General features: G+C 49.9%; 1 protein-coding gene and 1 long non-coding RNA gene across 8 annotated transcripts in view; one reads left to right on the forward strand and one right to left on the reverse strand.

Annotated features, from left to right (window-relative positions):
- Positions 1-24,647, reverse strand: part of RFX2 (regulatory factor X2) — a 131,985-nt gene that overhangs the window by 38,290 nt on the left and 69,048 nt on the right. For 2 of the 7 annotated variants that reach the window (XM_042977917.1, XM_042977914.1), the window contains exons 2-3: positions 2,535-3,126; positions 790-902 (exon numbers count right to left, since the gene is read on the reverse strand). The exons of 3 other annotated variants lie outside the window; for them this stretch is intronic. In XM_042977917.1, the coding sequence (XP_042833851.1) occupies positions 790-902; positions 2,535-2,595 (174 nt within the window). In that variant the 5' untranslated portion in view covers positions 2,596-3,126. Of the gene's footprint in view, positions 1-789; positions 903-2,534; positions 3,127-18,590; positions 18,686-24,647 lie in introns of those variants that run through there. 2 more of the 7 variants (XM_042977916.1, XM_042977915.1) reach the window with 2 other exon arrangements.
- LOC122236555 lies at positions 12,642-17,608 on the forward strand. Its single transcript, XR_006214601.1, has 3 exons — positions 12,642-12,981; positions 14,113-14,194; positions 17,530-17,608. It is a non-coding gene; the product is annotated as an uncharacterized LOC122236555 (long non-coding RNA).

The following is a 24,647-nucleotide window of genomic DNA, read 5'->3' on the forward strand; positions in this document are numbered from 1 at the left end:
CTGAGACGGGCTTCCAAGGCCCACACCGGGGCTGCATGTTTGCAAGAAATGAAAGCTTAAACACGTCTGATTATCTGTTCTGAAATGAACAAGCCGCGTTCACATCTGCCCTTTGGTTTTGGCTGAATTATGGGGCTTTTCTACCTTTGTCAATTCTGTCATGCTTCTGACTTTTGGATTCGTACTCGTAGGTGGTCACACGGCCACAGGGGGCCTCCGTGCATGTCTCCAGGTTTCCAGTCTGTTCCGTGACCTTCAGCTTGGTGTGGTCTTACATCGCTAACTTTACGTTTAAGTCTATGGTGTGTTTCCAGCCATGGTAGAAATGCAGAAGGCAAGAGCCTTAACGTGGAAGTTCTCTCCTCGCAAATTGTAAAGAATGTATCCGTTTGGATGGTAGAATTTTAACCGATCATTTGCCTTATCCATAAGGTTTCCCCGTGTAATAGGGGTACTTCCAAGGCATAAGAAAATGTCCATTAAAAGATAGGAATATACCAAGCCAAGTTTCTTTTTGAGTTTGTAGCGTTGGGTCCTTGGTGGGGCCTTTGCAACAAATAACGAAAAAGCCAGTGTGACGTGGAGGGGCAGGGGGAACAGAACAGAGGGGTTGCTCTTTTGACAGGAGCAGCGTTGGGACCGTAATGTCAGTTCGGGAAAATATAGATTCCTTTCTCCGCTGCCTCAAGTGTTTTCCCAAACCTAAGTGGGGGCGTCCCCCCCCACCGGGCCACACTGGCTTTCTCGGAACAGCCTGAGCCCCGAGCAGCGGGCAGGCTGGTCTGTTACCTGCGGGGAGGCTGGCACAGGCTGAGCCACGGGGGCCTGGGCTGCTGCCGACGGACACAGAGCCACAGAAGCCGGCGAATCGGATCCACCCTCCGAATTCTGCATGCTCAGTTCTAAAGAAAGGCGGAGAGAGGTTGAGTGGGGCGGGACTGCAGCCACGGAGGCCCAAGTGGTAGCTACCTTCAGGTGCAAGTCGGCTGGCCATACTGGGGAAGGAAGACAGGGAAACCAGTGGCACAGATGCCTCATAGGAAGAGCAGCGGGGGTGGGGAGGGGTGGCAGGAAACGTTTTTCCCAGTAGAAAACCGAAAGTTAGCTCTGCAGACAGTCCTTTCCGGGGCTCCTACAATTGTTTACTCATCCAGCCAGCGAATCACCAGCTCCTGATGGCCGCTTGCCATTTGGCGGGCTACGGTACCCCAAACTACAAGTGCATTCTCCTAAGGCAGGGTTTCTGCCCCTCGGCACTGGGGACACCGGGGCCGGCTTGTCCTTCAGGCCGACCTCGGCACCTCTGACCTCCACTCGTTAGATGCCAGGAGCGCCTCTCCCCTTCCCACCCCCCACCAGTCATGACAACCCAAAATATCTTCAGACGTTGTCCAAGATAGGCAATACACAGTGGGAGGAAAGAAGCATTTTCTCCTGGGCTGCCTAGAAGTCCTGCCTTCTGTTCCTGGAGATCCTCGCCCACGAGAAGGGCATACAAGTGTATTTCTTTGCAGCCAGATGCGTACATCTTTCAAGTAGGTAGTTTAAACATTCCATACAGAGGGGGCCTGGGTGGCTCAGTCGGTTAAGCGTCCGACTTCGGCTCAGGTCATGATCTCGCGGTTTGTGAGTTTGAGCCCCATGTCGGGCTCTGTGCTGACAGCTCGGAGCCTGGAGCCCTCTTTGGATTCTGTCTCCTCTCTCTGCCCCTCCCCTGCTCGTACTCTGTCTCTGTCTCTGTCTCAAAAATAAATAAAACGTTAAAAAAATTTTTTTTAATTCCATACAAAAAGACTCATTTAATACCAGAACCAAGTGGCAGATGGTACAAAAAAATCATTCCATCAACATGCTCAAGGTCAGACGGTCTGCACTTTGTAAGAACCGGCTACCTTCGGCACTTGAGAAGCTGTTAAATATGCAAACTGCAGAGAGGAGGTGGCTTTGTGGGCAGGTACAGCCCTGTCCTGAGCACGTGCCCCCAAGCCACAGGTGGGGTCTCCCCACTTCTGCCTCATGCGGGGCCTGAGCAGCAGGTACACAGCATGCTGCTCAGGAGGCACCTGCCAGAACTTTCCATATGCTTCTATCACCGCGAGGGCTCCCACCTCTGAGGATGAGTGAACAATTTGTTGAAAACTTCTTTTTTTTTCTTTTAATGCAAAGAAAAACTGCTAACAGATGAATATAATTTGCCTAAAGAAAGCGGAAGGCAGCGTGTGAGTGTTTTAAATCTGTTGAGTGTTGGTTTGACCCCATCTTTGTTGATGAGGAATATTCTATGACGTGGCCCATCCCCCTCCCAAAGACTTTGGCACCACGAGAGCTACTGGCTGGATCCACGGATCTGTGGCCTGTGCCTGTGGCGCTTTCCTGTTTCCCTGACTCGGTCCTTACCACTAGATGTCCCCAGAGCCATGTGATGAGTGGCACCCCCTACTTTTCTTTTCCTCTTCCACAGGAGGAGGAGGCGTGAGAATTTCCAATGTGTATTTCCTGGGTCTCCAACTCTCTGCCTTCCTGACAGAACTGACCTTCGGAATTATTCTGCAGGAAGTTGCGCAGTCGAGGTCTTATGCACAGTTCCTCCAACATCCGAATCAGTCATCTGCACACATGCACCCCTTTGTTCCAATCTGAAGCCAGGAAGTGGGTAACTCCAGTGGTAGGAGCAGGAAAGCATTGGACCTGGGCTCTTGGTGGAAAGAATCCACTAGTGATGAAGCCAGCGGGCTGAGTCAGAGGCCGGCTCCTTGCTCACGGGCAGGAAATAACTGTGCTCCACAGTCTGAGTCTTTTGAAAACCCGGGGAGCCCGTGAGAGTGTGAGGTAGACAGCGAGCCCATGCTCGGCTCACCGCGGCCAGAATGCGACTTCCAGAATGCAAATCATGCGACACCACGCCAAGTTTTCACACTGACGTGCTTCCTGGTTTACTGCACTATTTACCATGTGCTGTCTGTCACCCTGCTCAGCATATGGTGTGTAGGCCCAGGGTCACAAAATTTTTTCCGCAAAGGACGAGAGGCTTTTCTTGCAACTACTACACTTTGCTGCGCTGGCACAGGAGCGGCCATTGCTAACACGCATGAGTGATCCTGGCTGAGCACAAATAAGACTTCATTTCTTAAAAAAAAAAAAAAAAAAGGCCATTACAAAATGTCCTATAGACTATAGTTGTTGGTCCTTGGCTCATAGAATTTAGGTTTGATGAAGTGATGTGGTTTTGGAAGGTGGGTCAAAAAATTACACTGTCTGGGGTCAAAGTCTTGAGGTCCCAGGCCCTGGAACCACTGCAAAGGTCCTGTGGCCACATCTCACCAGCATGAGAGAACTGGAGGGGCCATAGGGGATGATCCAAATTGTTAGGAGGATGAAGCTACCAGCATTTAAAGACGAATGGAAATATCATCTGGCCTGAAATGACAACAGTGCTCCTGAAGTTTATAAGGTTACAAATAAAATCACCAAGTCCCGGAATCTCAGAAGCCAGGTACAGCCCTTAAAACTTAAGACAGGACGGACGCCTGGGTGGCTCAGCTGGTTAAGCATCCGACTTTAGCTCAGGTCATCATCTTGCTGTTTGTGGGTTCGAGCCCCGCGTCGGGCTCTGTGCTGACAACTCAGGGCCTGGAGCCTGCTTCAGATTCTGTGTCTCCCTCTCTCTCTGCCCCTCCCTAGGTCATGCTCTGTCTCTCTGTGTCTCTCAAAAATAAATAAACATTAAAAAAAAAAAGACAGGAGTTTCGGCATAAGGGGCAGATCACTTTGGGAAGTTGTACTGCATTGAATAGTGACCCCCAAAACTCATGTCCACTCAGGATCTCTGAATGTGACCTTATCTGGAAATAGTGTCTTTGCAGATATAATCAAGGTAAGGGATCAAGATGAGGTCATACTGGATTAGGACGGGCCCTAAATCCAGGGACAGTGTTCTTATAACAGACAGGATAGGACACACAGGGAGGAAGGCTGTGTGACGACAGAGGAGGCGATAGTTGGATACAGCGACAAGCCTGGGAAGCCAAGGATGGCTGGGGCCCCCAGAAACCAGAGGAGGCAGGAAGGGTCCTTGTCTAGAGGGAGCACAGTCCGGCGACACCTTCTGGTCTCCAGAACTGCGAGAGTAAATTTCACGTGTTTCAAGCCACCCGGTCTGTGGTACTTAGCATGGCGACCCCAGGAAACTCACGCAGGGATCCATACGATGAAGAGCACAGTTGGGACAAAAGCATCCTACGAGATGGCTTCTGTTGTAGTACGCGGTGCCATGCACGACCCAGGCAGCTGATATTTACCAACTAAATAAATACCTTAGTGCCTCTTTAGGATTACAGCCCATACTGAATTGTAGGAAATTATATATAGTGAGCATCCACATAAAGCTTCAGAGCATTTACAATCTACCTGGTTATTTTATTTTATTAAAAAATTTTTTTTAATGTTTCTTCATTTTTTGAGAGAGACAGAGAGGCAGAGCATGAGTCGGGGAGGGGCAGAGAGAGAGGCAGACACAGAATCTGGAACAGACTCCAGGCTCTGAGCTGTCAGCACAGAGCCCGACGCGGGGCTCAAACCCACGAACCGTGAGATCGTGACCTGAGCCAAAGTCAGACATTCAACTGACTGAGCCACCCAGGCGCCCCTACAATCTACCTGGTTACTTTAAGGATAAATAGGACTATTCTGGGAAATGTAATCACCTTTGGCGACTGACCATTCTACTCTCTGTGGACACATCCCTTCATGTTAGTATCAGACAGACAGACTCACAGACACCATGTAGGTCAGCCTGGCTGCCCCAATACATTGACACACAATATGCCTGTCTGCAGAGGGCATGAAATCCTCCCTTACCCATCTAAGAGGTGGTACATTGCATATAAGCTGATCCAGTTTCCTGAATTAAAAAAAAAAAAAAATTCAGGTCCATTATTCAAGGGCACACACCTATTTAAAGACACTGGGGGGCGACCAAAGCAGGCAGACACTGCCAGCGAGCCCACCCTTGAAAGATTTCTGCCAGTCAGACTGACGATTCTGGAGTTTTGCCAGGGGCACGCTCCATGAATGTTTGGGTGGCAGAAAGCAGCAGTCTGGTTGTCTTGAAGTGTCAGAGAAGAGAGTTCAGTATGTTAGGGGGAATCTTGGAACATAGAGAGCCACAGAGGGGGCGAGCCCCCAGATCTGCCTGGAGTCCACCCAAATCTTTGATGAGCTGACTAAGCCACACTTGTGTGGGAAAGACACCAGGGGTTTTGGAGAAAAACCAGCAGCTCAAAGATGGACAAACTAAGAGGAGAGTTCAGCTGCTGAAAAAGATATATTTGCATGAGGGGCAGGGTTCAAGTCCAGCCAAGTTAAACACTAGCAAGGGGAACACAGCAGGATCCAGAAATTCTACAACATAGCATTCATGATGTCCAGGACCCAACAAAGATCATGAGCTAGGAGAAGAAATAGGAAATTATGACCCGTACCCAAGAAAAAAGGGGAAGAGTCGATAGCCAAACCAAGAGAATCCAGGTGATACAGACAAAGCAGCTACTAAAAATATGGCCAAGAACTTGAAGGAAGTTATATGCACAATAAAGGAACATACAGGAATCTCCATGGAGAAAGACCAACTATAAAAAAAAAAAAAACACACAAGTAGAAATTCTGGAGTTGAAAAGTACAATAACTAAAATGGAAATGTCCCTGAATAAACCTAATAGCTGATTGGAGATGGCGGAAAGAAGAATCAGTGAACTGGAAAATAGATCAATGGAACCCAATCTGAAGAACTGAGAGAGAGAAAAGCTGAAGAAAAATGAACAGAACATGCGGTCTAACATATATGTGACCGAAGTCCCAGAAGAAAAGGAGAGAATGGGAGAGGAAAAACGTGTATTTGAAGAATGGCCAAACATCTCTCAAATTTGGTAAAAGATATCAACTTATAGAGAGGCGCCTGGGTGGCTCAGTCAGTTAAGCAACTGACTTTGGCTCAGGTCATGATCTCACGATTCATGGATTCGAGCCCCACATCGGGGTCTGTGCTGACAGCTCGGAGCCCAGAGCCTGCTTTGGATTCTGTGTCTCCCTCTCTCTCTGCCCCTCCCCCACTTGCGCTCTCTCTCTCTCTCTCTCTCTCTCTCTCTCTCTCTGTGTCTCTCTTTCAAAAATAAACATTAAAAAATTTTTAAAAAGTCATCAAAAAGTCATCTTATAGATCCAAGAAGCTCAACAAAGCCCAAGAATGATAAATACAAAGAAAACTGACTTAGATGTGTTACGGTTGAACTGCTAAAATAAAAAAAGAAAAAGAAAATCTTGAAGGCAGTCAGAGAAAAACTACATATGATCTGTAAGGGAACAATAGTATGGATAGTAACCAACTTCCCATCAGTAATAACGGTGACCAGAAGATAATGGGATGACATATTTATGGCGCTGAGGAAAACCTGCCAATCTAGAATTCTATATCCAGCAAAACTTTATTTTTTCCTTTTCTTCTCTTAATTTCTTTTTTTTTTAATTTTTTAATGTTTATTTATTTTTGAGAGAGAGAGAGAGAGAGAGAGAGAGAGAGAGAGAGAGAGGCAGAGCATGAGCTGGGGAGGGGCAGAGAGACAGGAAGACACAGAATCCGAAGCAGGCTCCAGGCTCTGAGCTGTCAGCAGAGCCTGGCACGGGGCTCGAACTCATGAACTGTGAGATGATGACCTGAGCCGAAGTCCAATGCTGAACTCAGTGAGTCACCCAGGCACCCCTTCTCCTCTTAATTTCTTTAAAATACATCTATTTAACAAAAAAATATTATAACGCTCTACTGTGTGTTTTTATGACATATGTAGAGGTAATCTATACAACAACAATAGCACAAAGGAAGGGGAGGGGTAAATGGAATTAGGCATGCAAGGTTCTTGCATTTTACATCATGTAGTAATCTCATTTGTGATAAATTAAAGATGCATCATGTAATCCCTAATGTAATCTCTGAAAAAATTAAAAAAATATATAGCTTAAAACTAATGAAGAAGCAAATGAAATTCTAAACATATTTGATTGTCCTCAAAGAAGGCAGAAAATGAAGAACACAGGAACAACAAAAAAGATGAAACAAATAGCAAAATGGCTTTCCTAAATTGAGGTATATTAATAATTACATTAAGTATAAATATATGAAACACTTGAATGAAAAGACAGAAATGGTCAGCCTAGATAAAAAAACCAAGATCCCATGGTAAGTTGCCTTTTTAAAAGAAATCCTCTTTAATTTTTTTTGATGTTTATTTTTGAGAGAGAGACAGAGAGACAGAGAGAGACAGAGCATGAGCTGGGGTGGGGCCAAGAGAGAGGGAGACACAGAATCCGAAGCAGGCTCCAGGCTCTGAGGTGTCAGTACAGAGTCTGAGGCGGGGCTCGAAGTCACAAACCATTGAGATCATGACCTGAGCCGAAGTCAGACGCCCAACCGACTGAGCCACCCAGGCACCCCAAAACAAATCCTCTTTAAAGTTGATTTATTTATTTTGAGAGGAGGGTGCAGAGAGAGGGAGAGAGAGAGAATTCCAAGCAGCCTCCACACTGTCAGCATGGAGCCCGATGTGGGGCTCAGACCGACGAATTGTGAGATCATGACCTGAGCTGAACCAAAAGCAGTACACTTAACCGACTGAGCCACCCAGGAGCCCCCAAAGAAATCCTCTTTAAATACAAAGGCACACAAAGGTGGAAAGTAATCGAATGGAAAAAGACATACCATGCAAACTCTAATCTTAAGAAAGCTGGAGTGGTTGTAATGAGGAGACAAAACCAACTTCAAGACAAGGAATATTACTAGAGATAATGAGGGACATTTCATCCTGATAAAATTGTCAATTAACTTATCAGGATGACCTAATCATGACAAAGGTACACGCAGCTAGTAGTACAGCTTCAAATTACCACAAAGAAGAAATTAATGGACTTAAAGGAAAAAATAGATAAATAGTCACAGTGGAGATTTGGAGTGGAAACACTCTTCCTTTTTGATAGAAACCAAACAAAAATACCAGTCAGGATACAGAGTATCTGGATGACACAATCAACCACAGGGACCTAACTGACATTTATATAACACAACAAACCAAACTTGAACATTCTTTTCAAATGTGCAAGGAATATTCGCTGAGGTGGGTCATATTCTGGGCCATAAAGTAAATATATGTATTTTGACAACAACGGAATAAATTAGAAGTCAGTAAGATATCTAGAAATACGCTAAATATTTTGAAATTTTTAAATGCACCTCTAAAATAACCCACAGGTCAAAGAATAAACCATAAGAAAAACTAGAAAATATTTTGAACTGACTGATAATGAAAACATCACATATCAAAATTTGTGGGATGCATATAAAGCAGTGCTTAGAGAGAAATGTTTAGCTTTATAAACTTAAGTTCAAAAGGATGGCTTAAAAATCAGCCATTTAAGTTTTCAGCCTTAGGAAGCGACAAAAAGATAAGCAAACCAAACTTTAGTAGAAAAAAGGAAATAATAAAGTCAAAAAATAATGAAAGAAAACTCCACAAACCATGGAGAAAAAACCAACAGAACCCAAATTTCTCCAAAAGTGAAATTTCTTCCAAAAAGAAATGAGCTATAAAGCTATGAAAAGACCTGGAGGAAACATAAATTTATACTATTAGGTAAAAGTAAATTTATACTATTTTATACTATTTATACTATTTTATACTATTTATACTAACTTCTTCTACTAGGTAAATGCATACATGCTGTATGATTCCAACTATATGACAATTCTGGAAAAGGAACAACTATGGAGATGGTAAGAAGATCAGTGGCTGCCAGAGGTTTAAGGGGAAGGAGGGATGATAGGTGGAGCATAGAGGGTTTTTTTGGGCAGAGAAACTACCCTGTGTGATGCTACGTTACCGTGGTGGACACATGTCATCATATATCTGTCCAAACCCACAGAATGTACCATATCAGGAGTGGACCTTAATGTTAACTATGCACGTTGGGTGATAACGATGTGTCAGTGCAGATTTCCTCTACAAATGCACCACTCTGGGGCGGGGGGGTGGGGTGGGGGGATGTTGACGAAGGGGGAGGCTGTGCATGTGTGAGGACAGAGACGACACGGGAGATCTCTGTATCTTCCTCTCAATTTTGCTGTGAACCTAAAACTGCCCTAAAAAAGATAAAGTCTTAGAGAAAAGATTGCCAACCCCCTATAAAAGATTGATAAGAGAAAAGAAAGAAAAAAAACCCAAATTGCCAATATCAAAAGCAAAATGAGATGTATCATTATAAATCGTATAGAAACCAAAATGATAAGGAACCATTATGAACTTTAGCCAATAAATTCACCAACTTAGATCAAATGAACACGTTTTTTAAAAAACACAACATACCAAAACTGACACAAGATGAAATAGACACTGTGGATGGAATATCTAACAAAGAAATTGAATATGTTATTGAAATCCTCCTTACAGAGAACACTTCAGGCCCAGAGACTTTCACTGTTAAATGCTATAAAACACTGAAACAAAAATTAATACACCAATTCCATCAGAAAATACATTAAGGGATACTTCACTCATTTTAGGAGGTCATCAAAACGCTGATACTGGTGAGGTGGGTGGGGGAATGCGATAAATGGGAGATGGACGTTAAGGAGGACACTTGTCGTGATGAGCACTCATCGTTATATGTAAGTGACAATCACTAAATTCTATTCCTAGAACCGATACTACACTATGTTAACTAACACGAATTTAAATAAAATTAAAAAAAAAACCTGATACCAAAACTTGATAAAGACATTATAAGAGAAGTATTTAGATCAATATCTCTCATGAACACATATAGAAAAATCATACAAAATATTATAAATCAAGTCCAGCAATATGAAACTAACAACCCATACTTACATTTTCAATTTTTTTCCCCCTAATGAAGCCCCAGCTCCTTCCCTCCTCAAATGATTTTTGACAAAGGTGACAAAGCAATTCAACAGAGAAAGGAAAATTGTTTAAGCAAATTATATGTCCATATGGGAAGAATAAAACAAGTGAACTTCGATCCCTGTCCAATACCTCACACAAAAGTGATTTTAAATTAGATCACATGGGCGCCTGGGTGGCGCAGTCGGTTAAGCCCGACTTCAGCCAGGTCACGATCTCGCGGTCCGTGAGTTCGAGCCCCGCGTCAGGCTCTGGGCTGATGGCTCGGAGCCTGGAGCCTGTTTCCGATTCTGTGTCTCCCTCTCTCTCTGCCCCTCCCCCGTTCATGCTCTGTCTCTCTCTGTCCCAAAAATAAATAAAAAACGTTGAAAAAAAAAATTTAAATTAGATCACAGACTTACACAAAGAAGTCAAAACTATACAACTTCTGAGAGAAAACATAAGGGCATAGGCAAAAATTTTTTAGACAGAATGCAGAAAGTATTAAGTATGACTGAAAAACTCAATAAATTAGATTTGTGAAAATTTTAAAACTTCTGTCATTAAAAGACTTCAACAACACAAATCAGTAAGTCACAGTCTGGGAGAAAATAGTTGCAAAACAAGTATCTGACAAAGGGCTTTTATTTATAATATGTAAAAATCTCCAATAATTCAATAATAAGAAGACAATCTAATGGGCAAAAGACTTTAACAGGCACTTGACAAAGATAATCCAGATCCCCAACAAGTATATGAAATAATGCTCAACACTGTTAGTCACCAGGGAAATGCAGATTAGAACCACAGTGAGATACCACTAAACACTCACTAGAATGGCTAAAATAAAATCTGACAACAACCAATGTTGTGACCACAGGGAGTAATCGTAACTCTCACACACGTGTGGGAATGTAAAATGATACAACCATGTTGGAAAAAAGGTTTGACAGTTTTCTAGAAAGTTAAACCCACCCTTTGGCCCAGAATGCATCTCCGAGGTGTTCATCCAGGAAATATGGAAACATGTCTGCACGAAACCCCGTATACACAGGCTCACAGCAATTTTATTCACAACAGCCCCAAAGTGAAATCACCCAAATGTCCATCGTCGGGAGAATGGATGAGAAACTGTAGGCTGTGCTAGATTAAAGATGCAGATTGTAATCCCTAAAGCAACTACTTAAAAAAAAATACAAAAGATGCAGCTAAAAGCTAACAGGGGAACACCGCTGAGATATTACTGATTAATCTAAGAGGATGAACTCTGAAATACACAACCCCTGGGTGAATTTCAAAGTCATTATGCTGAGCGAAGGAAGCTGTATCCAAGAGTACATGATGTAGAACAGACAAAACTAACCTAAGGTTTTTTAAAAAACAAAAAAAATCAGGGATCCCTGGGGGGCTCAGACGGTTAAGCATCTGACTTCGGCTCAGGTCATGATCTCGCGGTTCGTGGGTTCGGGCCCCGCGTCAGGCTCTGTGCTGACAGCTCGGAGCCTGGAGCCTGCTTCCGATTCTGTGTCTCCCTCTCTCTCTGCCCCTCCCCAGTTCGCGCTCTGTCTCTCAAAAATACATAAATATTAAAAAACAACAAAATCAGATCAGTGTAGGGGGCAGGAACTGATGGGCAAGGGACAGGCAGGAACTTTCCGGGGAGGTGGATGGACACATTCTCCATGAAAACAGGGTATGCGTTACATGGGACACTCATTTGTCAAGAGGTGACAGTCAAGATTCGTGCATTTACAGTATGTAAATTTTAACCCAGAAAACCCTGTAAAAATATAATAACGGAGTGGAGGTTGGGGGTGGGCAGGCAGAAGTGGCATGAGAATGGCAGAATGATGATACCTGTACAGCCCAGTGAGAGCTGCACTGGGCTCATTATACCGTGTGCTGGTTTGTAGATGTTTGAGTTTTCCGTGATAAAAGGTTAAATAAAAACCCACCCGGCAATTAGCTGTCAGTCCAAAAGGGTATGTGCAGGCACATTTTGTCACCGCCTCTCTCTGCGTGTGCTGGCTCGCCATGCGAGCAGCCCTTGGAGATGAGAGCAGGGGATCGGGGAGTCCTTCTAGAAGGTGTGAGGCTGGGTGTGAGTGAGCCCTCCACCCGGCAGAACAGGGACCAGCAGGGGAAGGGGCAGGGCTGGCCCCCGGGACAAGGGCACCAACCACATAGGATGTGAGGCCGGGGAATCCCTAAATTCTGCTTTTCGCCTTCTCCGCTCAGCTGGTCAGGCTCCTGAGTGATGGCAGTCACCCTCGACCCCTGGACACGGTCTGGTAGGGAAGAGTGTGGGTCTGTGCTTCTGCTCTGAACTTGAACTTGCAATGGGAACTGGGAATCGGTCTGTCTGACTCCCCGCTTGCTCCCTCAGCTTCGTTTGCCTGCTTCCCTAAACAGGAGAACCCTGCCCAAGGCGGGGGCCTGAGCATTCTTCCTCCGACTCCCTTCACCTGTGGCCACTTTCGACTGGGCTCTGGGGGCCTCGAGATGGTCAGTCAAGAGGAGAGAGGCCTCGAATGCGAGCCATTGCCCAGCCTGTGAGGTTGGGTGTTGTTTGTAAGCCAAGCAGGTTTCGTTGGCCACCTGGTCCCTGATGAAGACACACTTGGGGAAGGAAGTGGGCAAGAACAGCCTCCTTGGTGTGACTGCCCCCCTCTGCGGCTCAGGCCTGAGAAGGCTCATCCGACCTGGGGGCCCTGCCGGCGACACTCGGCAGGGGGAGCCTCTGCCCGGGTTTCCCGGGTGTAAGCGAGGGGCAGCGGGGGGACCGGCGGGCAGCAGCCTGGATCACGCCCGCCCGATGAATGGATCTGCCCTGGGCACAAAGGGAAGAGGCTTCTGTTTACAGGAAAATACTCCGGTTACCTAGTAACCAGTAATGACAGGAAAGGAAACGCAGAAAAAGCTGAGGGCAGTTCTGGGCCCTGCTCCTGGCCGGGCGGGCGCTGACTCACCACAACCTGAAGCAATCTCCTTTCTATTCCTGTTCCTCCGTGTGCGGAGCGGAGGGGTCGCCTGCCTTACATAGGTCGGATCGGTATTTAGAAAACATCTTGTCATCTCTGCAGGAACGGGGGGGCGGGGGGGGGGCAGCAAGAACGGTGCTTTTAGTTACCTTCGTTCTGATTGGCCAGTTAACTTCCGCTCTGGGGAGACACAGGGCCTTTCCCTCTTCCTGTGGGGAGAGACCCATGGCCTCCTCAAAGCTCTCAGTTCATGCTCTCCTGGTCCTTGGTACTGGTGGCACCAGGGTCCCCTTGCCCCCGAGAAAGCGATTCCTATTTTCCCGTGAACAAGAAGCAACGAGTCCGGGACGCCCTCAGAGAGTACCGTTGTTTCCAACCCGGCTTCTGCCCTGATGCCCGTTTGACATTCCGAGTGTTATCTCGGTGGCCAGAAAAACCACGTCCATTTGTTTCTCTTGGACCTCCTTCAGTGTGGGCGCGAGGTCTAAGGAGCCAGCGATGCCCACTTTAGATTCTGTCCCAACTATCCCTGCTGGCGTCGGGATAGCCCTGCTCAGCTCCAGGCACCCGGAAAAGGCTCGTGCACTTGGAGATCTAAATGTCCATCTCCTTGCTGAAAAGTGTACTCGTTAACACATCCTTTCTCGCTCTCGGGTCCCCACCGAGGCACCCACCCAGTGGGCGCTAAAGCAGGGCTCCCAGCCTGGGCGCTGCAGACATCAGCCCGTTTCTCCGTGGGGGGCTGTCCCGGGCTCTGTGGGGTGCTGATCGGCATCCCCGGCCCCTCCCACCACACACCAGGAACACCCTCCCTCGGCCCTGAGTCTCCAGACACTGGCGACCGTCCCCTGGGGGAACGATGGCGGCCGAAGGAGAGCCACCGCTCTAAGTGAAGTGCAGTGTCCAAGAAGGGAGTTGGACAGACGGCCCTTGGGTAAAAGGCACAGGTAGGCAGGTGACCAACAGGAAGGACAACAGAGGAGGACGCTGCAGTGACCCGGACACAAAGTGACCGCAATTCTGCCCAACGGGAGGCAGAACTGGAGGCAGAAACGTGGGCCCTGCGGAGGCTTCCCCCGTTTCTGGGGGGTATCCAGTCTCAACTGCCAGCAAGGGTGCCCCATTATTCCTTCTTTGCCTAAACCCTTCGGATGCCCCGTCGTCCCTCAATTTTTCATTTTTTTCTTCTGCAGCAGTCGACTCTGAAGGGTCAGAGCTGGCTCCGAGTTTCTCTGGAATGAAGTATCGACAGAATTCAAATTCCTTTTTCTGTTGGTAAGAACTGGGCTTCTGTTCCTGTTTTCTTCACAGCAGCCAAACGTTCCCTCGGCGTCCAGCAGAGGAGCGGGCCCGAGCCCTGCAAGCTGGCCGTCTGAAGGGCTCCAGGCAGGACGCAACGGGTGGGACAGGCTACTCTCATCACAAAGGACAGCGGCCTTCCCCCCCCGCCCCCCATCGCAACAGGGCAACAGCCACTTACGTTCCTCTCTAAAGGACACGATTTGGCAACTAGTTTAAAATTTTGGGGGCGCCTGGGTGGCTCAGTTGGTTGTGTCCGACTTCGGCTCAGGCCACGATCTCACAGTTCACAAGTTCGAGCCCCACCTCAGGCTTGCTGCTGTTGGCACGGAACCCGTTTCGGATCCTCTGTCTCCCTCTCTCTCTGTCCCTCCCCCACTCACTCTCTCTCTCTCTCTCTCTCAAAAAAACAAATTGTCCAAACTAAGGTATGGTTACGTCAACTCACATGCAGTCTGATTTTGGTTGCCGTTTACAACGTCATGGGTTTAGGGGGCGCGTGAATTAAAAACCACCCAGCCCTCACGGGCATCTTCACCCAGGAAATACGCTTTTGGCAGCCAGCCCAATTCCGCCGCTCGTTCATAATCCCTTGAACGCCACCAGACTTGGTTTCCAACCACTTCTTTTGCTCAGACTTGCCGCTTCCTCTCTGCCTCCTAAGCCACTGGACTAGTGCAGGTCAGCAGGCATGTCCCCAGGCCTCGGGGCCACGTCGAACGATGTCTCCAGCGCGGACCGGACCGCCCGCCTCCCAGGGACCTGGTGCAATCCCGGCCTCCTCCTCCTTGCTCACTGGAAGTTCTGGGTCTGCCTCCAGGGCAACACTGCCGGTCCGAAATCAAGGGCTACTAGGAGTCTGACCACTGAGGGGTGGGGCGGCGTCTGTCACATTCTGATGCCAAGGGTCTGTGGTCCTCGAGAAGGTTGAGCATCGAGCGTCACGTGGTTCCAGGCGAGGCTCACACTCACAAGGCGGCCCGGCCTGCCCTGGATGCTCCAGACCTTCTGACATGAAGACTGTCTGCTCAGAGCTGGTCCGAGAGCCCCGCTCCGTGAACGCATCCCGGGAACCGACACCTGGCTCGCTTCCCGCTTCCCAGCCCGCCATAGGGTCTCAGGTCCGTCACGGAAAAGACCCAGCAGCCGTCATCGCAGACGTAAGGCAGGCACAACTTCTGAGCAAACACTGAGGTGGCTGACCCGCCGCGTGGACTCCCACAGATGAGTTCGGATCTTAGTTCCGTCATTCGCTGTGGCCTCAGTTTCTTTATCTGAGAAAGGGGTCGGGCGGATGAGGTGCAATGATGCGTGAGGCGTGCCCGCCCCGAGCTTGGCCCCCAGCCGGTGCCTGATAAATAGAATACAACCTAGTGGAAAGGGAGAAGGGTGAGAACCCCAAAGACACCTGCATCGGCAGCGGCCAGCAATGCGGTTCGGCCTACCTGTACCCCAGACTCTGGGCCAAGTGTGATCTTACTTAACTCTTCGGGAAGCTACTCCATTATCATCCTCGTTTTAGAAACAACAAGGGACAAACGGAGGCTCAGAGAGGTCAAGCAAGAGCCCGAGGCCACACAGCCTGAAGAGGCAGCGCTGGGTGCTGGGTTCGAACCGGGTCTTCCTCCTTTCGGCAAAGGAGGCGCACTTGGTCTGTGAACACCCCCGAGGCTCCCACTGTGTGTGCTGCAGAGGCCGTGTCCTTCCCGTGTAAATTGTTCCTCCGCCCCACGGCAAAGAGAACTCAGAATAATATCATGAGCTCAGGTTTCTGCTCTACAGGTGTACGTAATTGAGCTTACGTCACCGGCTGGAGCTGTGGATCAGCTGGAACGATTCACGTGGACGAACGACACGGGTCCAAGCTGGACACGAACGTTTGGCCCTTTCTGTCTGTGGCTCAAGTCAAGAAGCGGCTCTTCCCGCCACTCGGTCACCGGGAGGGACTTGTCAACAATGACTCTGATGCCACCGTCCCCTCTGTCTTTTCCCACAAAGCAACCAGAAAGCAGAGTGGTATCGTAGTGGGGAGCACGCCGGGGGCCCCTGCCCAGCTGGGCACATCCCATGCCCCGTGGCCCCGCCGCCACCTTGTTTTCCGCGCCCCCCTCCGCCCTCCCCCAGCCTCACGGGTTCATCTGGACACTACGGCCTATCCACTTGGGCTTCGTCTTCTGCAGCCCTCCCCGTCCTGCCCTCTGCTTTGTACCCACTTTGGCTGGCGCTCTCTGGAGAAAGCGAGGCCTCCTCTATGGTCTGAATGGGATGGCTACCCGACCCCTCGGCACCCCCAGTTCAATCCCAACGGAATTCAATGTGCCGGGTTCCGAGCCCGTGGGCCTGGGTGCGGGCCACTGTGCTGCCTCCACCAAATATGCGGCTCTGCAGGTGGCCAGTGTGGCTGCAGAGGTCCCGACTGGCAGGGACAAGGTGGGTGGGGGCATTCTGGTGTGAGGGTCCACTGGAGGCTGGGACTGGCGTCCCCGTGAGCACCACAGCGATTGTGAGGACAGGGGCGATGACACCTGCCAGGATGGGACTGATGCGGCCCCGGAAAGCAGGGCTGAGGCTAGAGAGCGCTGCGGCCCTCAAAGTTCACCCACCCGTGACCGCTAGAACATGACTGCTGGGTCACAGGGAGCCGCCATCGGCAGCTTCCGAATGGACCCAAGCAGCACCATGCACCGCGATGAACACCCGCCGTCCGTCATCCCCCCGTCTAGAGCAGGGCTCCCTGGCCTCGGTGCCGTGGCCACTGGGGCTGGATCAGTTTTGGCTGCGGGGGGCTGTCTGGGGCCCTGTGTGTGGGGGCGGGGGGGGGTAGGCTGAGCAGCATCCTGGCTGCCACCCACTCCAAACCAGGAGCACCCGCAGCCGTGGAAACCAAGTGTCCCCTAGGGGACAAGTCAGCAGGGGGTGAGAGGCACTGCTCTGCCTTTTCTGGAACTGCTCCTAAACTATAACCTGCATTTCAACCCAATTCCCGGGAGATTTGTACGTGCATGAAAGTTTGAGGGGCGCTTCTCTGAACCACCATTTCCCCCCTCCCCACTGCAGACGTTTGGGGCCACGTTGTTCTCTGTGGGGCATCCCAGGCACTGCGGGGGGTGGAACAGCATCCCCAGCCCCACACACTCCAGGCCAGGGGCCTCCCCTCCTCATCACAACCCCAAATGGCACCACCCAGTGGTGTTCCCTGAAGGTCAGCACGGCCCCCTTTGAGAACCACTGGTCTGACGCCACGGCCTCGCTGAACCTGGTACTTCTAGACTAACCAAGCCATTCTCTATGTTCTGCTTTCTGTCTCCCAGTTGTGCGTGTTTGGTTCCCGGACGAGGCCGTCCTCAAGAAAACAAGGCTTTTAGAGCGCCCCCGACAGCCTGGGAGAGGAGGAGCAAGGCAGGCCGACCAGGGGCTGGCCGGGGGCTCCCTGCTCCAGGACATCTGCCTGACTGACCCCACCCCGCACAGGACGGTGCTGCCCAGTGACAGGGGCACTTCCTGTTCCTGGAAACAGCCAATAGGCCCGAGCGTCGGGCGGTACCTCCACGACTGACTCAGGCAAAGGAGAGGCTGGCTTTTCTCCTGCTGCCAGCATCACACCCGGGACCTTTCCAAGTGACCCCGACTCCTCTCGGGGTCACCCCTCGCTCCGGAGTTTCGAAAGCAGACAAACGGCCGAGCTGAACGTCAGGAACTTCCCCCGTAACAGGCCAGCACTGGAGGGGCCCGTACGAATCAGCCAGCCCTGCTCCTCTGCCCGCAGGATGAAGGGACCCGAAGATGTTAAGCGCTTTGCCCAAGCTGCAAGTCCTGACGTGGGGGGAGGTATCTCCGTGGGGAAGTTTTTTAAATGATCCATTTAATAGGAAGTTTTTAAGCGAGGCGACAATTCCTGACAAAGGACTTGCCAATTTTCCGGAACGCATAGTAGCATTTCCGTGGAAGGACTGACTTCCTCAGCACAAACTCCTCTCCCGCGATCCTGCTGTAACAGGTTACGGGAAGAATCTTGTATTCTGATTAATCTTCTGGGGCATCTTAGTGTAAGTCAGAACTTACTCATTTTGATTCCAGTAACGCTGGCTGTCACTGGAATCTTAATTATTGCATCTAACAGGGCTGGTGGCTAACAAGCTTGCCTTGTATAGACACTCACAGCTTGCTTTTATTTGTCCTAGAACGCAAATGACATCCCATTGTAAGTTTTGGCTGCAAGACTAAGTCGGAAGCTTGTTCAGATACTTCCCATTGTCCCGAGACACTAGCCGGGGTGCTGGCGCAAAAGTGCAAGGGACACTTCTCGGGGCATTCAGCTACAGAGCGAGCTGCCCGTAAACCAACCGATCCGTACAACTAAAGCGAATCTCACCACGGAGCTGTCTGACCGACCGCGGGCGCTGTGCTCTTGCCTTAGACACACTGCACTCGAGATGAACAAGGCAGGACGGAGCCCCCACCAAAAGCCTGCGCCGACTAACAGTTCCCGATTTATAGCCCTGGCTGGTGGGCGGGGCGGGGCGGGGCGGGGCGGGGAGGGCGGGGCCGAGAGTGGGGGAAAGAAATGTGTCACCGGCTTTGAATGAAGGCAGGGGCAGTGTTTACCCAAGCAACCAGCCCTGGTAAACAATCGCTATCTCTGGCTCACTGAGGAGGAGGTAGGGAGTGACACTGTTTTGATCAAAATCCACGGGGTGGCTGCAAAGTGCCCCTCCACGGGGTGAGGGTTTTCCACTCCAGTTAGAGGGAACACATCTGCTTCCCCAATATGCGCAATATACGCGTTCGCCTGAGGGTCACCCGAGTATCCAACTTCTCAACAGGAAGAGCGAGGGAGAGTAGAGAACCAGAAGGCTCTGGGTCCAGTGTCCGTCACCAGCCAATCTTATATGTGAATGTTGTCACATGTGACCCACTGGGTTCAGGTCCCGGCTTTTCTGATATTCTCCAGCAGCCGCAAGGAAAACATCACGCTGGAAAGCACTTGAAAAGTAGGTTGGCCAGGCAATAATTTTACAAACACGAGGAATTAGATCAAAAAAGAAATTCCACTTGAGACTGAAACAAGTCTCCAGTGGAGAGCAGTCTAGGATATGTTCAAATGGCTAAAGGTTCTTCCCCCCTGGATGAGCTGTCACAATGAGAGCACGTTTTCTTCCATGGGGACCCCAGGGGGACCCAGGTCTACCTGTTGTGGCAAATCAAACTCAAACATAATTTCATCAGAGAAAAATATATGCAGATGTTCAATTAAAACCTGGAGTCCGCAGTCCTGGCGCTGTTTGCTGGCCCTCATTGTTTGCTGAGTAACAACGGTTGCCAGGGACAACGCAGTCCACTCCCGTCTCTAAGAGCCTGTTGCTGGGCAACCGCAAGAATACTTCCCAAACCAAACAATGTCATCCCTGGAGCAATCCCCTCTATCTCACATTAACCAGATCTAAAAAAAAAACCCTCCCAAATATGTAATCTATTATTTTCAGAAGCCCTAAGAGAAAGGCAAATAATCTCTTCTCTATAGTAACCAAGGGGGAAACAGTTTACCATATTTGTTCTGAAATAACAAAACCCAAGAAGGACCAACTCTCCCCGCGGTCAGCATCAGAGCAGAGACGTCTACAAGCCTTCCCAGTGCCGGGAGGAGAAAGTGCCTTTTTCTCCAAGAGGAAAGAATTTATTTATCATCAAGCAAACAATGTGGGATATTCATAGCTGCACATGGGTTTTCTGGGCAGGGATTATACAAACTAAAACTAACTGGGGATTGAGCTAGTTGAAAAAGATGTAAGAACAGAGGAGTAGATACCTAATTTAAAAGACTTTTGAAAATGTCATGTACAGACAAATAAGTGCAGACCAAATTGTTGAGTCAGCATTAGAAGTGCCTCCCGGGACTCTGCGGGAAGGAACCGACAGCATCTGGTGTCCCTGTGCCTGCCCTTCCTGCCCCACTCAGCAACAGGAAGCGGAAGCGGAAGCGGAAGCGGAAGCGGAAGCGGAAGCGGAAGCCAGGCCTGGGAAGCACAGGGACACACAGTCTCGGAGAGCAGTGATAGGGAGGTGTCTAGCTTTGGCCAATCTTGACCCACCGAGAAGAAAACCCAGGCTAACCTCAAAGCCAATCCAGCCTTGGCTCTGTCCAGAGGAATTTGGGCTTTGGAACTTGGAAGGGAAGGGGATAGCACCCCATCTTACAAGGGGAGGGCACAGTTCTAAGGGGATGGTCTTATTCTAAGGGGGGAGCATGGCCAAGAATCTTAAAACATGCTGACAGAACAGGAAGTATGTGGCCGTAGCCACAGCGGGTCCACATTTTAGGTTATAAAGGCACCCGGCACTCATAGATTTGTGCGTGATTAAGGCATACACTTTCAGCTCCCAGCTGAGGTTTGGCCTCCAGCGAAACCTGGCCTTTGAGACAGACATGACTGACACAAAGCAACCTTCTTTTCCTAAGAGAGCATACAGGAGGCGCTCTTTGAATAAACAAGTCAGAATGAAAGTGTTTCCTTGAGAGTAAGGGGAGGCAGACTCCACACTGTTAAAATCTGAACCCGGGGTCTAGGGAGATGGGAAGTTTGAAGCCAGATATTTGGGCCATTAACGCATGGCAAAGCAGTAACGCTGATCTCTAACCTGGAAGTGAGACCACCAGCAGCTGAAAGTGTGGGAGTCACTGCTCCCAAGGCCTAGGGGACACTGCCAACTCTGCCTGCGCTCTGCATCTGAAGGGAGGCTCTGACACACAGCTGTGAGGGTCCCAAACCCCATCTCTGGAAAGAGGATTGACATGGGGGTCCTCTGTACATTATTCATTGATCTCAATACAAACTATTTATTGAGTGCCTGGCATGGGCCAGGCATTTCCCACTAATCAAAACAGACAAAGTTCCCTTCCCTTCTGGAACTTATATTCTGTCCCCAGGTAGTGGGGGTGGGTGGGGAAGGATAGAGACAGTAAACAAAATGAGAAAATCTACAATATGTCAGATGGCGATAGATGCCGGAGGTAGGGGGTGGGAATGGAGTGGAGGCAGGGAGCAGTGGGGTGAGATGGGGCTGCAATTTTTAAAGGATTGCCGAATGCCTCCCCCAGAAGACTCATTAAGGAAACAAGGAAAGTGAGGGGCTGAGCCATCTAGGGGAAGAGCATTCCTGTGGAGGGAATAGCCAGTGGAAAGGCCCTGAGATGAGGCCATGCCTGGCTGGTGACTTGAGCTGGGCAAACCAGGAGACAAGAAGAGGGGGAAAGGCCCACAGAGACAATCATACAGGCTTCGGCTTCTGCTCAGGATGAAATAGAAGTGATCAGAGGGTTTTAGCCCAGGGAATGATCTGATCTGACTTGGTTTTAACCAGGTGCCTCTGGCTACTGGGTTGAGAACAGGCAAAGAAGGAAAAGGATGCAAGGAGACAGAGCAGCCAAGAGGGTGGTGTGATGGTCCAGGTGAGAGACGGTGACGTGGCTGAGCCTGGGTGATGGCAGTGGAGGGGTGCAAAGCAGTCAGACTCTGGATAAAGGGAGGTGGAGTCGATAGGATCTACTGATGGGCTGGATGTGGGGTGTGAGAGAAGGGAGGTAAGACTGTGTCAAAGATTTTTGGCAGGGAAAAGGATGAGATCAGGAAAACCGAGGGAGAAGCACGAGGACTGGGGAGCACTCAGAAGTTGAGTTTTAAAGGTGTGAGGTGGGTGAGAGGCTCTTGGACACCCAAGCTGGAATGCTGAGAAGGTCAACAGATATATAAGTGAGGGCCGGAGGGGCAAGTGGTAGGCTGGAGTCACCAGTGTCCAGATGCCCTGGGCCAGAGTTTTAGTATACAGATGTACAGATGTGCGTAGCGTCTAAGGATGTGGACTGGAGCCAGCAGTGTATCTCTGACAAGGACTGGAGCCAGCAGTGTATAGATGCCTACTTAAGGCCAGGAGCCTGGCTGAGCTCACCAAAAGAGGGCGGAGAAGAGGCCCAGGGTTGGGCTCTTTGGCTCTCTACCATTCAGCGATCCTAAAGAGGAGGAAATCCAGCAAACCGAGTAGCGTCCTGAGCATTAGTTGAACTGGGGGCTGAGAACTGATCGCTGGATTATGGTGACGTGACAGAGCAGTTCCAGGGGAACCCTGTGGGCAAAGTCCACAGAGATTGGGGGATTCAAGAGAAACCAAGAGTCGTGGAACTGGAGACCCCAGGCACAGGCAGCCCTTGAGGCATCTCTGCTGGAAAGGAAAGGAGAGGAAGAGGGTAGCCATGGCAATGGGAAGTCCAGTTGGGAGAGGGCTTCTGAAATGGAAGAAGGGACGGGCAGGACCCAGCGGGCGGGAGTGGAGAAAACCGCTGGTGGAGTGCCGTTACACGGTGAGACGGGATGGAGAGATCCCGCAGAAGAGAGGAGGGACTGGCCAGAACTTGCACGTGGCCATTGGTCCACCAGCCCAGGACAGGGCCTCTGCCCAGATGCAGGGAGAGGTGGGGTACCACCAAGTCATAAATGGGTTATCCCAAATCCGCAAGTCTCTTCAGGAGCTCCCAGTCCCCAGTGCCATCCCTCAGCTGTGGGGTCCCTGTGTGACGATTCCAGGGCCCTTCCAAGTCTACTCAAGCCCCCGACAGCCAGAGCGCTGGCCCCTGCAAGGCTGCTGGGAGGCCTCCAACCTCAGCAAGGTGGAAGGCTTGAAGCGTGGGGTGGGAGCTGGGCATCGCACAAGATGACTCAGGTCTGCAGATCTCACGCCAGAGTCTCCGGCAGAGCCCGGGCTGAGAAGGGTGAGCTGGAGCTAGGGACGAGCCCCCACATGGCCTCCCTGGGCCCCAGGCTTCAGGGCTCCATCTGCTCATGCAGGGGTCTGAAAGTTTGCGTCTCCCCCAAATTCATATGTGGCAACACCTAATGCTCAAGGTGTTGGGCGGTGGGGTCTTGGGGAGGGGGTTGAGCGCCCTCATGAAAGAGGCCCCAGGGAGCTCCCTCAGCCCTTCCAGGCTGTGAGGACACAGCGAGAAGTCTGCTGCCCCGAAGAGGGCCCTCACCGGTCATGCCAGCACCCGAACTCAGAACTGGGAACACTGGATTTCCGTGGTTTAGAAGCCGGCCAGTCCGTGGTATTGTTACGACGGACTGAGCCAACCCCACGCTTGCCCCCCACCCTGTGGGTCCCCCTCAACAGCCTCCCAGAACCCATCCTTCGTGTTTCGCCCCACACGCGATTTGCTCTTTTCATTGCCTTCTTTATGATGACTATGCACCTCTTTCCAGATCCACCAAAATGTCTGATCTTTCCAGGTCCAACGATTGCTAGAGACTAGTTCTAATACGGCTCCTTTTTCTGCCATGTCAACGTACAAACATGCAAGCTTAAATAAGAAAAGTCTCAGCATCACGTTGAAAAACAAAAGTGTATTTCTTGCTAAGTCATGCTTGAAGTATGCAAGATTACCAAGAAATTTAGTGTAAGATAAACAAGTACGGCCAGGAATCCTGCTGTGGGAGTTTCAAACGCAGAGTCCTCGGCTGGGGCCACCAACGCACTCGGCACTGGGCTGGCACGCTGTCCCCTGCTGGGAGGACCTCTCGTTGCTTCAAGTGGCCGGGGAGCTGCGCCTCTAGGGGCCCGGGGCCAAGAATCTAGTCAGACATCCCTTCGGCAGGACCCAGGGGTCTCTGAGGAAATGAAAATGAAGCAACAAAAGGCAAAATTGGAAATGTTTATCCAACCCGTCACCTCCCACCTCATCTCTGGCCCCGCCATCCAACCCTACGAGAACAAAAGCACATTCTGTGTCTGTCCCCGTGAAAGTTTCAACCCCAGTGCAAACCTCAGTGTGCTCTCACAGAACGGAGCAAAACAGCCTTTTACAAAAGTGTTAAACTCATTTTTCTAATTAAATCCAAAGAGAGAAGTCTTGGAGATATGTTAGGGTTTTTTTTTTTTTTTTTTTTTTTTTTTTTAACGAACCCTAATTAATTCTAAGATGATACACTGAAACAGATTCCATTTTCAGAAGGCATTCTAATCAAAAGGTTGGGGGGACATTTTAATTTTTAATTAAGAAGGTGCCATGAGACCTTGAAAATATTTTAAATGGCTTTCCTATTTCATAAAGGTTTGAGGTGGGCCCTCGACTTTCTCAGCAGGCGCTCTGGGCTGGCGTGCAGCGGGGCGGGACCGTGGGGCGTGAGACGAGAGGCAGCTCGCTCTGTCGGGCACAAATGCCTGGCTTTGTGTGCTTCTGTTTTGGGTGTCTCCATTCCCGGCTCCGTGTTAAGTCAGCTCCCAAAGCGGAGCACAAGATAATTTTGGAAAAAACTGGAATAGAATGTTCTAGCTCTGCTTGAAAGGTGGCAAGAGCGACAGAGGAGTCCTCTGAAACGTAACGCAAGTAACAGTGAGCGGCCTCCGCTGGCCGCCTCTCCCCCACCCCCGTCCTCCCAGGCCC

The sequence above is a fragment of the Panthera tigris genome, chromosome A2 (genome assembly GCF_018350195.1).
Source record: "Panthera tigris isolate Pti1 chromosome A2, P.tigris_Pti1_mat1.1, whole genome shotgun sequence".
NCBI classification, from domain to species: domain Eukaryota; kingdom Metazoa; phylum Chordata; class Mammalia; order Carnivora; family Felidae; genus Panthera; species Panthera tigris.